This window comes from Balaenoptera borealis (assembly GCF_965194805.1).
Source record: "Balaenoptera borealis genome assembly, chromosome: 19".
NCBI lineage: Eukaryota > Metazoa > Chordata > Mammalia > Artiodactyla > Balaenopteridae > Balaenoptera > Balaenoptera borealis.
Window position 1 is genome coordinate 67097139 of NC_138878.1, and position 18357 is coordinate 67115495.

The 18357-nt window shown below is 35.9% G+C and overlaps 2 protein-coding genes across 13 annotated transcripts in view; one reads left to right on the plus strand and one right to left on the minus strand.

Moving 5' to 3' along the window:
* Positions 1-1966, plus strand: part of ZNF667 (zinc finger protein 667) — a 48235-nt gene extending 46269 nt beyond the window's left edge. The window contains exon 14 of the mRNA XM_082368049.1: positions 20-1966. The gene's annotated coding sequence lies outside the window, so the exon portion shown is untranslated. The remainder of the gene's footprint in view (positions 1-19) is intronic.
* Positions 1-18357, minus strand: part of ZNF583 (zinc finger protein 583) — a 38218-nt gene that overhangs the window by 6922 nt on the left and 12939 nt on the right. For 8 of the 12 annotated variants that reach the window (XM_082368110.1, XM_082368116.1, XM_082368117.1 and 5 more), the window contains 3 exons: positions 17578-17670; positions 6501-6627; positions 6108-6206 (listed from right to left, as the gene is read on the minus strand). In XM_082368110.1, the coding sequence (XP_082224236.1) occupies positions 6108-6206; positions 6501-6627; positions 17578-17586 (235 nt within the window). In that variant the 5' untranslated portion in view covers positions 17587-17670. Of the gene's footprint in view, positions 1-2394; positions 2489-2738; positions 2859-6107; positions 6207-6500; positions 6628-17577; positions 17671-18357 lie in introns of those variants that run through there. The other 4 variants (XM_082368111.1, XM_082368121.1, XM_082368113.1 and 1 more) reach the window with 4 other exon arrangements.

Genomic DNA, 18357 nt, shown 5'->3' on the forward strand with positions numbered 1-18357 from the left:
TTTTGTATTTATGCATTAGAAAAGAAGAACTTCTAAAGCACAAATTGGTGAATGAACTACATAAGAAGTTCAAGGATTTAACAGCTGTTAAATGCAGTCTAATAATGAGATTACAGAGAATGAGAATGAAGGAACATTTATTAAGAAAATAAGTATCATGCATAACTATTAAGGTAACTATCAAAATCATAATAATCCTTTTATATATATATTAATATAACAGTCTGCAAACACCCTTCCTCTCTTGCTGCTAGTTATCCTGCATTCAAGTTAAGTTCATTACCTTTAAAAAACCAATTTCATGTCAGTGTGGCTAAAAAACTCCCAGTACCATTAATTGCCATAGGCTGTACATAAAACTCTATGGTTAAACTTTTGCAGCCTGAAAATGGTCTTCCTGAGTATCATTTTCTATGTGATATGTTCCAACCAAATGTAAGTTTTCAATTGATACTCAAGCTAAGATGCCTTCATATAGAAGTAATTTTGTATCAAATTTCTTCGTTTTATTAACCTGCCATTGGCCTTAATTTGCCTTACCCTTTTCATTCCCAAATCAAATCACCTATTATTCTGTTCAAGACTTTCCAATGGTTTCTCACCTTATTTATATAGTAAAACCAAAATTCCTATTATGATTTACAAAAGCAATGTAGCACATGAACATAAATGTAAAACCTATATAATATTATGGCAAATAAAATCCAGGAAAATATGAAAGCATAATCATAACCAAGTGGAGTTTGCCCCACGAATGCAAGGCTGGTTTAATATATGAAAATCAATGTAATTCACCACATTAACAGATTAAAAAAAAGGAAAATCATATCATTTCAATAGATATAAAAGTAGTTTACTAAATTCAACACCTGTTTATTATAAAAATTCTCAGCAAACCAGGAACAGAAAGGAAATTCCTCAAGCTGATAAAGGGCATCTATGAAAAATCTGTAACTAACAAACATCAACTTAACAGTGAAAGAGTGAATACATTTCCCCTTATAACAATGCAAGTATATATGCTCTTACCAATTCTATTCAACATTTTACAGGAGGTCCTAGCTATTACAATAAGTCAAGAAAAAGAAGGCACATTAAGATCAGAAAGGAAGAAATAAAACTGTATTTGCAGAAAAAATGACTGTTCATGCAGAAAATCCTCAGAAACCTATAAAACAACTACTAGAACAACTGCTAAATCAATCCAGCAAGGTCAAAAGATGTAAAGTTAATATAAAACTAACAACAATGTAAATGAACTATACTTCAATTAAAAAAATAAATTAAAAAAATCAATTTACATTTTTACATACTAGCAGCAAACAATTGGAAAATGGTCTTTTTAATATAAGAGCACCAAAAAAACATGAAAGACTCTCAGGAAAAAAAATTTAGATATAAGTATATAAGTATATTTTTATATATATAGATATATAAATATAATACTTATAAATATAAGACCACTACACTGGATATGACAAAACACTGCTAAGAGAAATTAAGACTGTAAAAAATGGCTAAATAAACAATACTCAGGAATTGAAAAAAATGATATTAGGATGTCAGTTCTCTCCAAACTGATACATGGATTCAACACAATCCCAAACAAAACCCCAGCAGGATTTTTGGGTAGAAATTCTCAACTTCATCCTAGAATTTATATGGAAATGCAAATGATCTATTAAAATAGTCAAAGTGATTTTACAAATTGAACTGATATCAAAGTTTACTATAAAGCTACAGTAATCAAGACTGTGGTACTGGTGAAAGGACAGAGTTTAGAACTTAATGCATGCATATACAGTCAAACGATTTTCAATGAAGGTACCAACAAGACAATATAATGGGGAGGGGAAAGTCTTTAAAAGAAAGGGTACTGGAGAAACTGTACATCCAAATTGGAAAAAAAAAAACAAAAAACTTCAACCTTTACCTCACACAAGACACAAAAATTAGCTCAATGGAACATATAAAGCCAAAATGATAAAATTCCTAGGCGAAAACACAAGAAAATGTCTGTGATCTGCGGGTAGCAAGACTTTCTTAGATATGACACAAAAAGGACAAACCAAGGCAATAATTTGGACTTCACAAATATTGAAAACTTTGGATGTTCAAAAGACAGTAGTAGGAAAATAAAAATACAAGTCACAATTGGTACGTATATCTCAATGCACATAAATGACAAAGAATTTGTATCAGGACTATACAGGCATACCTCAGAGGTATCATGGGTTCAGTTCAAGACCACCCCAATAAAAATGAATGTTGCAATAAAGCAAGTCACACGAATTTTTTGGTTTCCTAGTGCATATAAGAGTTATGTTTACACTATACTGCAGTCTATTAAGTGTGCAATAGCATTAAGTCTTAAAAAAAAATCAATTTACATACCTTAATTAAAAAGCACTTTATTGCTAAAAAATACTAACCATCATCTGACAACGCAGGGTCACCACAAAACTTCAATTTGTAAAAAGTGCAATATCTGCGAAGTACAATAAAGTGAAGCACAATAAAATGAAGTATGCCAGTATTAAGAACTTTTACAATAATAATAAAACAACCTAATAAAACATGGGCAAAAGATTTGAACAAATACTTCACAATATATATATGAATGGCCAATAAGCACATGAAAAGATCCTCAACATTATTAATCATCAGATAAATGCATACTAAAACTACGAGATACCATAACGCAGTCATTAGAATGGATAAAACTAAAAATAGCTCACCAAAAAGGGAACCCTCCTACATTGTTGGTGGGAATGTAAATTGATGCAGCCTCTATGGAAAACAGTATGGAGGTTCCTCAAAACACTAGACTTGCCATATGATCCAGAAATCCCACTCCTGGGCATATATCCAGACATAACTATAATTCAAAAAGATACATGCACCACTATGTTCACAGCAGCACTATGTACAATAGCCAAGACATGGAAACAACCTAAATGTCCATCAACAGATGAATGCATAAAGGACATGTGGTACATATGTGTGTGTATATATATACACACACACACACATATACGTACATACACACACAGTGGAATATTACTCATCTATAAAAAAAGAACGAAATAATGCCATCTGCAGCACATGGATGGACCTAGAGATCATCATACTAAGCCAAGTAAGTCAGAAAGAGAAAGACAAATACCATATGATATCACTTATATGTGGAATCTAAAATACAATACAAATGAGAATATATTTGCAAAACAGAAACAGACTCATCTAGAGAACAGACCTGTGTTTGCCAAGGGGGAGGAGGGGTGGGGGAGAGAAGGATTGGGATTTTGGGATTAGCAGATGCAAACTATTATATCAGTATATAGGATGGATAAATAACAAGGTCCTACTGTGTAGCACAGGAAACTATATTCAATATCCTGTGATAAACCATAATGGAAAAGAATATATATATGTAACTGAATCACTATGCTGCACAGCAAAAATTAACACATTGTAAATCAACTATACTTCAATAAAATTATTTAAAAAAGGAAAAACACCTCACCAAGATATGGTGAGGATGTAGAGCAACTGGAACTCTTCTACAGTGCTGGTGGGAATGAAAATGATACAATCTCTTTGGAAAACTATCTGGCAGTTTCTTAAAAAGTTAAACATATTCCTGTCATATGACTCAGTTTTTCCACTTTTAGATATTAACCTAAGAGAAATGAAAACGTATGTCCACACAAAGTCCTGTATGTGACCACTACATATAGCCCAAAACTGCAAACAACCCAAATGTGCATCAACAGGTGAATGGAAAAAGTGTGGAACATCTATACAATAGACTGCTACTCAGAAACAAAAGGAGTAAATTATTTATATATGAAACAATATGATTTTCAAAATAATTTTGATGACAAAATAAGCCACACATAACAGTATGATTCCATTTAGTTTAAATGCAAAGTAATCTAAAAAGACAAATATCAGATTAGTGTTTGGAGCCAGGAGTGAAGAAGAATGAACTGCAAAGAGGTACAAGCTACCTTTCAGGGTGACGGAAACGTTTTATGTCTTGATTGTGGTGATGGTTTCATGGACGTATACAACTGTCAGAACTCATCACATTGTGTAATTTATATGAATGCAATTTACTGTATGAAAATAATTAAAGTTATTAAGAAAAAAATTATAGGGACTTCCCTGGTGGTCCAGTGGTAAAGAATCCTCCTTCTTAGTTCCTGGTTGGGGAACTAAGATCCCACATGCCACAGGGCTACTGAGCCTGCGTGCCACAACTAAGCCTGTGTGCCACAACTACAGAGCCCATGCAGTCTGGAGCCTGCATGCCACAACTACTGAGCTCACACACTCTGGAGCCCACGTGCCACAACTAGAGAGCCTGTGTGCTCTGGAGCCTGCATCCCACAACTAGAGAGAAACCCAAGCACCACAATGAAGAGCCTGTGCGCAGTAACGAAAGATCCCATGTGCCACAACTGAGACCCGATGCAGCCAAAAATAAATAAATAAATAAGAAAGAAAAAATTATAGATGGAATCAAGAAAGATTAAGTGAAGACAGACTTTCGTAACATAATAAAAAAAGTAAAACTCATGTAATAAGCGCTTTACACTGAAAATAGAGACTATTCCTTGGAACCTATGAACGGTTAAAAAAACTAACGCTATTATTAGGACATATAAAATCCTCAAATCGTTAGAGAGTAGAATTAGTACTAATTACTATCCTGATCAAATATGATAAAACAATTTGATCAAGATACAATAAAACCAGAAAATTTTCTTTTAAACAACTCTTGTGTAAAAGGGAATTTTTTTAAAAAAATAGGTCGTCTAGGAAATGGAAATAAGAAAAACAACTACATATCAGAATCTATGGAAGTCACCTAAAGCTATATTCAGAGGAAAATTAAAACTAATAATTTCATTAGTGAATGAGAAAATGAAATTAATTGTTCTTTTCAGCAAAATGGAAAACAAAATAAACCTAAGGAAATTAGAAGGAAAGAATTAGTAAAGAGAAAAGCAGAAAATAGAGAATTAGAAAAGAGAAGAATGATGACACTATATTTTATATTTAACAGATATGTCCAAAAGCTGGATTTTAAAAGTAAATAAAAACAAAATTGATTAATGAGTAGCAAATAATTTTTTAAAAAAGAACAGCTATGTAAAATAAAATTGGAAATTACTAAATATAAAAGAAAATTATAAGCGATTATTATGCTCAGGTTCATAGAAATAAATCTGTCACCTAAATGAAAAGGGTAACTAACTAGAAAAATTAAAATTTATATAATTTAACCCAAGGAAGAAACTATAGGGAGGTTATTTACCAGAGAGGACACTGAGAAAGTTGTCAAAGGTCCACTTCCTCACAAAGGCCCCAGTACCAGGATTTTTCTCTCAAACTCTAAGACTATGACCTTATTCCTTCACACTAACATCTCTAAATCAGACTTGTTTTTCTTAGCCTCCATCTCCCTCCAATCATACGTTGCATATCTTCCCTTGGAAATCTCCCCATCTCTTAAAAATAAGTCTCTTATTGTCCCAAGCCAAATTCATCTTTTCCTCTACCAACCTGTTCTTTCTTCTGACTTGTTTCTATTAAATGCTATCACTTTCCAGTTACCCAGACTTGAAAATACAACTGGAAATGCTTTATTTTTTCTTTGATGGTTTATAAACCTCTGAATAATCCTAAAAATTGAGCAAAATGATTTTATGAAAGTAGAAATTCAGTGAATCAAGATTAAGTGAATAAGTAAATGAATCAATCCTTCAATCTAAAAGGAATGAGTGACCAAAAAGGAAAAAATATGCACTGCTGTGTCTGGATTTTTAAACATAGTATGGAGATAACTGTGACATCTGCATCCAGAGAATAAGAAAAGGTTATCAGAGAAGACAGTTAAGTGTGAGAGAAAATATACACACATAATGTGTGAGGAGAGTTAGGTTGGGGAACTCACACTAGACACACCTCAGTGTTTCTTCCCAGGCCTTGAGCCTTTTCGGGCTACCCAGGAAACATCAATTATGAGCTGGAACTTTCCAGAATAGCTGAGCTTTTCCTTGCAATGGCCTCTGCCTCCCTAGTTCTCTCTCACTCACCAGGGCATGCTCCTCTTGTCCCCTCCTTCTTCACCATCCAGGGCTCTTTTCCTTGCTCCAATAATGAGATCACATCTGGCTTAGAAACTGAAACTCCTGCTTACAAGAAATAAAAGGGGAATTAGCCAGGCCCATAAATCAGATCAAGTTGCTTGGTCATCAGGAAGGTGAGGCCACTATAGAAGGGAGCTGAGGAAGAGGTGAAGTATTCTGAAGAATGGGGAAGATGAAGTTGCACGGACAGTCTAATGAAGCTGCCAATTCTACAAAACTAAATTTATTTGGGGGAGCACAAAAATCAGAAATTTAGCGAACTTTATCAGAGGTTTCCCAAACATTACATTGGAAAGCAGCCCTACGTGCAGATTCTGAATTACAGGGAGACCTCCTTACCCAGTGATACCAGGCTCCTATAGTTCTGCAACATCACTTTCCTGTACAAATTCCTCTGAGCAGGGTTCAGCCATTCCCACTCCTCTTGAGAGAAATCTACAGCCACATCCCCAAATGTCACCAAATCCTGAAATGACATAAACATATTCTTGCTCAACTAGTGTTCGTACCGTCGCATGAGCATAGTTTAAAAAGTTAAATTGTCTATACTTCTGGAGAGAAATACTACAGGTAGTGAAATTTTCTGTCAGTATCTTGGGTTCTGAGCAACACATGTCAAGTAATTGCTAGACAACTTCTCTGTGCTTAGTGTTGATATTCTGTCATGGAAAGTATACAATTTCAGAGTCTCTACTGATGGAGAAAAGATACACACGAAAATTGGCAATAACAGAACACTGTAAACAATCAAGTGTAAAATGTTATTTATACTAAATGCTAGAAGAGCATTTCTCAATATGGAAAATAAGGATAGACTGGGGCAGTGAAAAAGGCTTCAAAGAGGAGGCAGAAACATGAGTTATGCCTTACAGGACGTACATGGTCTAAACCAGCATTTTCCCAAATTCTACAATGGAATGGTCAGTGTTCCAGCTATATCAATAAGGTATATATTAAAATATATTTGATGCTTATAACTGGTTTTCAAAAATTAAATACAAATATAATAAAAACAGTAAAGTTTTATGGTGATTTTGCAAAAATATAACTTAAACAATATATGCCATTACGGAGAACAATCAGGGACAACAAAAGATTACATAACAGCTCTGACATCACCACTAAGTTTCAAAGACAGCTGGTAACTTATGCTACCTAAAAGACAAAATAATAGTAATTTTAAGCACTACTAATTAAGTTAAAGAGTGAACATTTCAAATGTGATAATGAAGTGCATCAAAAAATACCTACAACTCTCACTAGAGGAACATACTGAATTGTGCACATCTAATGAGCAAGAGTTTTTTAAATGTTAAAACATAGCTCTCAAATACCACTGTATGTTACATTAAGGATCTTTATAGCATGGAAGATGCCCTAGTCTGCTCCCTAGAAATTGAAAATGGGCATTCTTCCTAATGTGGTAAATCTGCTTCAGACTTATCAAGGCTTGCTGTCTGATTTGGTATATGCTTCACAGGTTTGGCATGTCACAGAGCAAAATCTAAAGCTGAGCTGATATGCAGGTGCCCTAAACAGCTGAACTGACTTGTCAAATACTGAAATCCTTCCACACTGGTTGGTAAACAGCAGAGGAACCACTCCCAGTTAAAAGACCAAAGGCATTCCCCTGAAAGAACAAACAGTGAAACAGACCTCTTCATTCTAATAGACACTGATTTCAAAAAGGAGATAATGAAAATACTGGAGGAGTAAGAAAAACTATTGACAGAAATGCAGAGTACTGTAAACGGGAACTAGAAACTATAAAGAGGAACCACGAAAAATTAGAAAACTCATCTGCAGAGATGAAAGCTAAGGGCAATGAATAGCAGAATGAATAATGCAGAAGAATGAATAAGTGACCTGGAACACAGAATAATGGAAATCACCCAACAAGGACAGCAGACAGAAAGCCAAATGAAAAAAAATGAAAGCAATGTGAGAGACCTATGGGATAATATAAACCATGCCAATCTACACATAATAGGGATTCTAGAAGGGGAAGAAAGAGAAAAGGGGATCGAAAATGTATTTGAAAAAATTATGTCTGAAAAATTCCCAAACCTAAAGAAGGAAACACATATCCAGGTACAGGAAGCACAGAGGGTCCCAAACAATATAAACCAAAACAGACCTACACCAAGACATATTACAATAAAAATAGCAAAAGTTAAAGAGAGAATTCTAAAGGCAGCAAGAGGAAAACAAAGAGTTCATTACAAGGAAACCCCCATAAGGCTATCAGGTGATTTCTCTACAGAAACGCTGCAGGCCAGAAGGGAGTGGCAAGATATATTCAAAGTCCTGAAAGGGAAAAATATGCAACCTAGGATACTCTACCTAGCAAGATTATCATTTAGAATAAAAAGAGAGAGAAATAATTTCTCAGACACACAAAAACTAAAATACTAAATCTATCCTAAAGGAAATATTGAAAGGTCTTCTCTAAATAGAAAAGAAGTAAGAATCTATAGGAAAGAAAAAAAAAATCACAATTGGAAAGTAAATTACTTAAATAAGCCAGGACACAGACTAAAGAAAAAAATCCAAAAATCTGTGTGAAAATGATGGTAACCACAATGAACAGCAAAAGGATGGACAAGATGTAGAACAGGACAACAAAATCATAAAATGTGGGGGAGGAGAGTAAAAAAGTGTAGATTCTTTTTCTTTCCTAGAATGAATGTGTTTCAGCCTATATGACTACCAGTCTAAGGCAAGTAGATATAGGAAGGGGTTAACATTCTTGAAAAATAGGGTAACCACAAGTCAAAAACATAGAGTCACAGAAACCAAAAAGAAGAGAACATAAGTATAATACCAAAGAAAATCATGAAACCACAAAAGGAAAAATAAGGGACAAAGAAGAAATATAAAATCAACAGGAAAACAAGGTTTAAAATGGCAATAAATACGTATCTATCAGTAATTACCTTAACTGTCAATAGACTAAATCCTCCAATCAAAAGACACAGAGTGGCAGATTGGAAAAAAAACCAAGAGCCTACAATATGCTGCCTACAAGAGACCCACTTTAGGGCAAAGGACACATAGAGATTGAAAGTGAGGGGATGGAGAAAGATATTTCATGCAAAAGGAAATGACAAGAAAGTGGGGTTGCAATACTCACATCAGACAAAATAGACTTTAAGACAAAAGCCGTAAACAAAGATAAAGGAGGATACTATACAATGAAAAAAGGATCAATACAAGAGGGTTTTACATCAACATATATGCACCTAATATAGAACACCCATGTACGTAAAACAAATACTAACAGAAACACAGGGAGAGGGACTTCCCTGATGGTGCAGTGGTTAAGAATCCACCTGCCAATGCAGGGGACATGGGTTTGAGCCCTGGTCCAGGAAGATCCCACATGCTGTGGAGCAACTAAGCCCATGCACCACAACTACTGAGCCTGCATGCCTAGAGCCCATGCTCCGCAACGAGAAGCCACTGCAATGAGAAATGAGAAGCCCACGCACAGCAACAAAGAGTAGCCCCTGTTCCTACTCGCTGCAACTAGAGAAAGCCCGTGTGCAGCAACGAAGACACAATGAAGCTAATACATAAATAAATAAATTTATAAAAAAGAAAAAGAAATAAAGGCAGAAATTGACAAGACTACAATAATAATAGGAGATTTTAACACCCCGCTCACATCAGTGGACAGATCTTCCAGACAAAGAATCAATAAGACAACAGAGATACTAAATGATACAACAGAACAGTTAGACTTAATTGATATTTTCAGTACGTTACATCCAAAAAAAACAGAATACACATTCTTTTCAAGTGCACATGGAATTCTCTAGAACTGACCACATACCAGGGCATAAAACAAGCCTCAACAAATTTAAGAGTATAGCAATTATCTCAAGCATCTTTTCTGACCACAACGGCATGAAACTAGAAATTAACCACAGAAAATAAATGAGAAAAAAATGATTACATGGAGACTAAACAACATGGTACTAAAAATCCAATGGGTCAATGAGGAAATCAAAGAGGAGATTTAAAAATACCTTGAGACAAATGACAATGAAAACACAACCATACAAAATCTACAGAATGCAACAAAAGCAGTTCTTAGAAGTTCATAGCAATACAGGCTTTCCTCAAAAAACAAGAAAAATCTCAAACAACCTAACCTACCACAAAGAATTAGAAAAAGAAGAACAAACAAAACCTAAAGTCAGCAGAAGGAATGAAATAATAAAGATCAGAGAGGAAATAAATAAAAGACATTTAAAAAAATAGAAAAAAAATCAATAAAACTAAGAGCTGGTGCTCTGAAAGGATAAACAACATTGACAAACCTCTTGCCAAGCTCTTCAAGGAGAAAGAGAGAACTTATTTTATTAAACAAAATAAGAAGTGAAAAAGGAAACATAACAGCTGACACCATAGAAATACAAAAAACCATAAGGGAATACTATGAACAATTAGAAAAGCCAAAACCCACATGATCTTCTGAATAGATGCAGAAAAGGCATTGACAAATTCAACATCCACTCATGATAAAAACTCTTACCAAAATGGGTACAGAGGGAACATACCTCAAGATAAAAAAAGCTATTTATGACAAATCCACAGCCAATATAATACTCAACAGTGAAAAGCTGAAAGCATTCCTGCTAAAATCTGGAACAAGACAAGGATGCCCACTCTCACCTCTTCTATTCAACACAGTATTGGAAGTCCTAGCCGCAGCAATCAGATAAGAAAAAGAGATAAAAGATATCCAGATTAGGGCTTCACTGGTGGCACAGTGGTTAAGAATCCGCCTGCCAATGCAGGGGACATGGGTTCGAGCCCTGGTCCGGGAAGATCCCACATGCTGTAGAGCAGCTAAGCCTGTGCGCCACAACTACTGAGCCTGCACTCTAGAGCCTGCCAGCCATGACTGCTGAGCCTGCGTGCTACAAATACCGAAGCCCACACACCTAGAGCCTGTGCTCCACAACAAGAGAAGCCCCCACAATGAGAAGCCCGCGCACCACAACGAAGCCACCGCTCGCCGCAACTAGAGAAAGCCCGCGTGCAGCAACGAAGACCCAGTGCAGCCAAAAATAAAAATAAATTTAAAAAATTAAAAAAAAAAAGATATCCAGATTGGTAGGGAAGAGGTAAAATTGTCATTATATGCAGATGATATGATACTACATATAGAAAACCCTAAATGGTCCACACATAAACTACTAGAACAGATAAACGAATTCGGCAAGGTAGCAGGATACAACAGTAACATACAGAAATCGGGTGCATTTCTTTACACCAACAGTGAAATATGAGAAAGGGAATGTAAAAAAAAAATCTTTTAAAATTGCAACCCAAAACATAAATTACTTTGGAATAAACCTCACCAAGCAGATGAAAGACTTATACACTGAGAACTATAAAACACTGATAAAGGAAACTGAGATGATTCAAAGAAATGGAAAGATATCCCATGCTTTTGGATTGGAAGAATTAATGTTGTTAAAATGGTCATACTACCCAAAGCAATCTACAGGTTTAATGTGATCCCTATCAAATTACCCATGATATTTTTCACAGAACTAGAAAAAATAACCCTAAAATTCATGTGGATCCATAAAAGACCCAGAATTGCCACAGCAATCCTGAAGAAAAAGAACAAAGTAGAAGGCATAACCCTTCCAGAGTTCAGACAATATTAGAACGCTAGAGTAATCAAAACAGTGTGGTACTGGCACTAAAACAGACATATGGATGAATGGAACGGAAGAGAGCCCAGAAATAAACCCACACACCTATGGTCAATTAATCTTTGTCAGAGGAGGCAAGAATATACAATGGGGAAAAGGCATTCTCTTCAACAAGTGGTGTTGGGAAATCTGGACAGCTGCATGTAAATCAATGAAGTTAGAACACACCCTCCCATCACACACAAAAATAAACTCAAAATGGCTTAAAGACTTAAACATAAGACATGACACCATAAAACTCTTAGAAGAGAACACAGGCAAAACAATCTCTGACATAAATTGTACCAATGTTTTCTTAGGTCAGTGTCCCATGGCAATAGAAGTAAAAACAAAAATAAACAAATGGGATCTAATCAAACCTACATGCTTTTACACAGCAAAGGAAACCATAAACAAAATGGAAAGACAACCTACAGAATGGGAGAAAATATTTGCAAATGATGTGACCAACAAGGGCTTGATTTCCAAATTATACAAACAGCTCATACAACCCAAAAAAACAAACAACCCAACAGAAAAATGGGCAGAAGACCTAGACATTTCTCCAAAGAAGAAATACAGATGGCTAATAGGCACATGAAAAGATGCTTAACATCGCTAATTATTAGAGAAATGCAAATCAAAACTACAATGAGGTATCACCTCACACCAGTCAGAATGGCCATCATGAAAATGTCTACAAAACAAATGCTGGAGAGGGTGTGGAGAAAAGGGAACCCTCCTACACTGTTGGTGGGAATGTAAGTTGGTGCAGCCACTATGGAGAACAGTATGGAGGTTCCTCAGAAAACTAAAAATAGAATTACCATATGATCCAGCAGTCCCACTACTGGGCATATATCTGGACAAAACTATTATTCAAAAAGATACATGCACCCCTATGTTCATAGCAGCAGTATTCACAATAGCCAAGACATGGAAACAACCTAAATGTCCATCGACAGATGAATGGATAAAGATGTGGTACATATATACACTGAAATACTACTCAGCCATAAAAAAGAATGAAATAATGCCATTTGCAGCAACATGGATGCAAGTAGAGATTATCATACTAAGTAACTCAGAAAAAGACAAATACCATATGATATCACTTATATGTGGAATCTAAAATATGACACAAATGAACCTACCTATGAAACAGAAACAGAATCACAGACATAGAGAACAGACTGAGGGTTACCAAGGGGGAGGCAGTTGGGGGAGGGATGGAGTGGGAGGTTGGGGTTAGCAAATGTAAGCCTTTGTATATAGAATGGATAAACAACAAAGTCTTACTGTATAGCACAGAGAATTATACTCAATATCCTATGATAAACCATAATGGAAAAGAAGATAAAAAAAGAATGTATATATGTATAAATAATCACTCTGCTGTACAGCAATAATTAACACAACATTGTAAATCAATGTCAATAAAAAATAATAAATAAATAACATTTATAAAATATGGTGATGGCTTGAAAGAACAAAAACAGAAAAGTCTGGTATTTCTACCCTCAGTGAATATTTTTCCCTTTCTAAGGTAAAAAACTGGAAGTCCTCAACCCTCAGCACCTACCTACCATGGCACCCGCCCTAGAAGCAATCAAAATTTAGTTAGTATATATTTGTTCAAATGTTTCCTTATACAGACATGTCTATGATTATCTATACATATTCATTTTCTTATAACATCACTTGTTAGATGGATAATATTACATGATGTAAATATGCCATATCTTATTTACTATCCCCTTGCTTATTTTCAGTTATATGAATCTTAATTTCTCACTATGATGCTACAAAGGTCTCTAATTATTTTCTCAAAATATATTCCTAAAAGTTTTTCTCTCCATTGAGACTAGGATTTCCCAAACTTACTTAACATCAGAAAACAGTTTAAATTACACTATTTTGACCCAGTCAGAATAGGACCTAATGAAAAAATAATTCAGGCTGGGAGTAAAGTGTTGACTGGTAGTCAAAGAAATACTAATAAAGGTTCTTCACATAGAAAGAAAATGGAAGGAAATGGAAATAAAAGGAAAATGGAAGCGTCAAAACACAGGAAGAAATTAAGAGCCCCCAAACTAACTATAAACTGAATAAGGTTAAGTCCCCCAAAGTGTGTTTAGTTCCAAGATATTATTATATCTACTAATAATAGGGGACTTACCTTATTCAGAAAGTGGCAAGAATACCAATTATAGAAGGAAGATTACAGAAAGAAGAAAGAAGATCATTACATAACAAGCAATGGTACATATCCTAGAGTGGCCACTAAAAGAATAATAAAAATAATGTATAATTAACAAGATAACTAGGAAAAAACCTGATTTATCCAAAAGAAGGCAAAAAAGAAATGAAGAAAGAACAGATGGGATAAGTAGAAAATAAATTGCATGGTATACTTAAACACAAATATATTAATAATACATTAAATGAAAATGTACTAAACACTTATTTAAAAAGACCAAGATTATCAGACTGGATTTTTAAAAACCAGCCAACCTTTTTTGGGGGGAGGCACAAGGGATCATGGGAGGCATAGGGGATTGGGAGGCACACTGGGCCGAGTGCCTGGCTGTGAGCACAGGGGAGGAAAAACAAAAACAAAGACTATATACTGTTTATAAGAGGCATACTTTAAATATAATCTTTAGAGCACCACAAGAGACTGTGATTCAGGAGGTCTGGGGTGGCATCCCAGAAAGAGCATTTGGGCTGATGGGCTTTGTCTGTTCTACACATCATATCCTCTGCCTTCTCCTTCTTCCATTACCAATTCAGTGGCAGGAGAGAAGAGGTTGCCTGCTGGCTCTTGCTGCCCTGGTCTCACAAATTCATTCCTTTGTTGATTCATATATTAATTTGGCAAATATTTACTTAATGCCTACTACCTATTTTGTTCTAAGAGTTGGGAATACAAAGGTGAACAGAATATAGCCCCTCCCTTTGTGGAGTTAATATTCTAACAGAGGAGAAAGACACTAAACATAAGGTCACACACATATATACACTAATATGTATAAAATAGATAACTAATGAGAACCTGCTGTATAGCACAGGGACCTCTACTCAGTGCTCTGTGGCTACCTAAATGGGAAGGAAATCCAAAAAAGAGGGGATACATGTATACATATAGCTGATTCACTTTGCTGTATAGGAGAAACTAACACAACATCGTAAAGCAACTATACCCCAATTAAAAAAAAACAAAAAAGCCCATATGGTCATACAGTGTCACGTACTATTAAATACTATGACAAAAAACAAGGTAAGGTAACTGAAAGTTACAGGAGCGTTTGTGTAAGATAAACTAAGTAAGATAAAGTAATGTAGGGCTTCCCTGGTGGTGCAGTGGTTAAGAATCCGCCTGCCAATGCAGGGGACATGGGTTCGAGCCCTGGTTCGGGGAGATCCCACATGCCGTGGAGCAACTCAGCCTGTGTGCCACAACTACTCAGCCTGCGCTCTAGAGCCCGCACGCCACAACTGCTGAGCCTGCATGCTACAACTACTGAAGCCCGTGCGCCTAGAGCCCATGCTCCGCAACAAGAGAAGCCACTGCAATGAGAAGCCCGTGCACCGCAATGAAGAGTAGCCCCCGCTCGCCACAACTAGAGAAAGCCCGCACGCAGCAACGAAGACCCAACACAGCCAAAAATAAATAAATAAAAATAAATAAATTTATTTTAAAAAAAAAAGAAAGTAATGTAAATCTTAACAAAGAGGTGATTTTTGAACAAAAATCTATCAATACATAAAGTGGGAGAGCCAGCCATGTCATTATCTAGGGGAGAATTACAGAAGAGGGAAGAGCAAATGCAAAGGTTCAGAAATAGAAAGTAGCTTGGAACATCTGGGGAACAGCAAGTTGACCAGTGTGACTAGAACAGAGAGCAGTAAAGACTTGTAGAAAATGAGGTCTAGGGTAGCCAGGAGCTGGATCGTGTAGGACCTTATAGGCCCAGGTAAGGAAACTGGATTTCATTCCAAGTAAAATGGGAAGCGAACAAAGTGTCTGGGCAAAGGAGTGAATGATGTGCTCCATCACACTGAGCACACTGCTCCCTAGAGTCCTTCATTATTTTCTACCACCCTCTTTAAATCTCTCACCGTCATCTGTGTTACTGACCCGCAATATACAGTACAACTTCCTACATCTGACAGTCACTAACTAGTGATGTGTATACATCACTTTCCTTCCTTGGCTTTTTCCTCGTTTGTAAAACAAGTGTCTTAGACAAGATCACCCATAATTTTCTTCCTGGCTTTATCATTTTATGAACCTACATCTTTGCTGTTTAATATACTAGCTACTAGCCACATGTGGTTATTTAAATCTAAATCAATTAACATTTAAAAATTAAAAAAAAAAAAATGCAGTTCTTCAGTCACACTACTACAGACAAGTGCTCCACAGCCACATGTGGCTAGCTGCTACTGTATTGGGCAGTGCAAACATAGAGCACTTTTATCATCAATCATCACAGTGCTTCTCTAGGTGATTTCTGCTTCTGAGTCATCTTCTTAAGATGTAAGAAAATAAAAAGATGTAGCAGTTTGTATGGTTTTATTTTTTATATTTAACCTACAAAATGTATTTAACCTCAAAGTATGAGGAAGAAAATTTTTTTCTAAATGAATACTCCAGTCCTTCTCCACTGATTTAAAATAACATCATTACGTTATTATGTAATAAACAAACTAGTAGACACTAAATTCCATGAAGACAGACAGTATTTTTTTCACCACAGTATTGCCAGCACTTAATATACAGTAAGTCTTAAATAACTATATGTTCAGTGAATGAATAAATATTTTCTATTCTTATTTATATTTGCATTTGTTTCTGGACATTATATGCTGATTTTTTCATTTATTTCTTCTGGCTCTCATTCTATACTACTTACTATTTTTGTTATTTACGATTTGTTATTACAGATGTATATAGCCATTTTTTAATGTAGATTCAATACTCCCTCCTATTATTCTCCTTTTTCAAAAAATTCCCTGCTATTTTTCCATATTAACTCCTCTAATCTTTACTGCATGATCTAGAATATTCTAGCTGTAACCAGCTACTAACTCAGGATATCCCTAGAACAGGACCTCATTACCCCCATGGAATCCTACTCTTCAGTGCCCGCAGAATGCCTGAAAAACACTCCTGCCCTAGCTGACCCACACTTTAATACTCAAGACCCAACAAGTCCCACTCCTCAAAATCACCTTGAGCAAGCGACCCTGTCATGTATCAATACTACAACTAAGACTTCCCCAAGTAGTCCTTGTCTACTTTTCAAACCCAGGTCTGTGGAAAAGCTCTAAACTGTTGGTCACATCTGAACACCCACCTTGACCTCAGTGAATCACTTCACTTCCCTACAGGGAAGACTTTCAGATTCCACCACGGAGTGTATTTTTGCCTCTTGAGACCTCCCAACAGAACACCTAACCCACGGGAAGTGCTAAACTGTTTCTTGAATGAAGATGAAAATTCTGGCTGAGAAAAAAAAAAAAAGGAAGCTCAGTGGGCTTTGGGGGACCTCCTTTTACTAGACTGGAGAACATGAGGACCAGGTCACTGAATGAATGGAATTTTAGAATGGGAAATTTCAGAAGAAAAGCAAAATGTTCATATAAAATCTGAAAAACAAGGCATTTCAGAGAAGAGAGAAGAAAAGCTTCCTTACCTCGGACATGGCTTTAAGAATTTAGGACAGCCCTTCTGTCCTCCTCCTTCCGGCTTCTCTTTGGGAGAAGGGCAGTGTCCAGAGAAAACAGAGCTGGAGAGGGAGAAAGAAAACGTGAAATGCTGGGCCTGCCCTCAGCTCCCAGCATCACCAGCCTAGATACTCTCCTTTCCTTCTCTGTGCCCTTCTCCCCAACCACGGAAGTAGATACGAGGTGTCACTGCATTGGTCATTCCTATCTAAATTTATAATTCTTTCACCTGTGTGCTTTATTTTTTGAAGTATAGTTGATTTATAGTGTTATATTAGTTTCAGGTGTTCAACATAGTGATTCAATATTTTTATAGATTATACTCCACTTAAATCTCCCACATGCTTTAGATCTCAACATGCAACATAAACTTTCTGTGCCTAAGATACCTCATTTATATTTATAAGAAGTAACAGTATTTATCCTTCAGAATGGCACTGCCAAATAAGGATAATTTCCCCCTTCACACATGAAGGCTATTCATCAGTGAAATTATCCAATGCTTCATGGTAATTAAGTAATTGAGCCCAACTGGAATCCAGGTCTGACTCATTAGTCTTTACACCAGATGATGACATTGAAAGGAAATGTGTTCCCACCCTTTCTACAAAGATGAGAGATAAAACTACAAAGTGAATGCTTCAGAGAAAGCATCTTTACACAGAGTAGGCATTAGAGGGATCATGTGGTCTGGAGGACACTGGACCAAAAAGGACATCCTGCTTCTGGTCCTGGCTTATAACAAAATG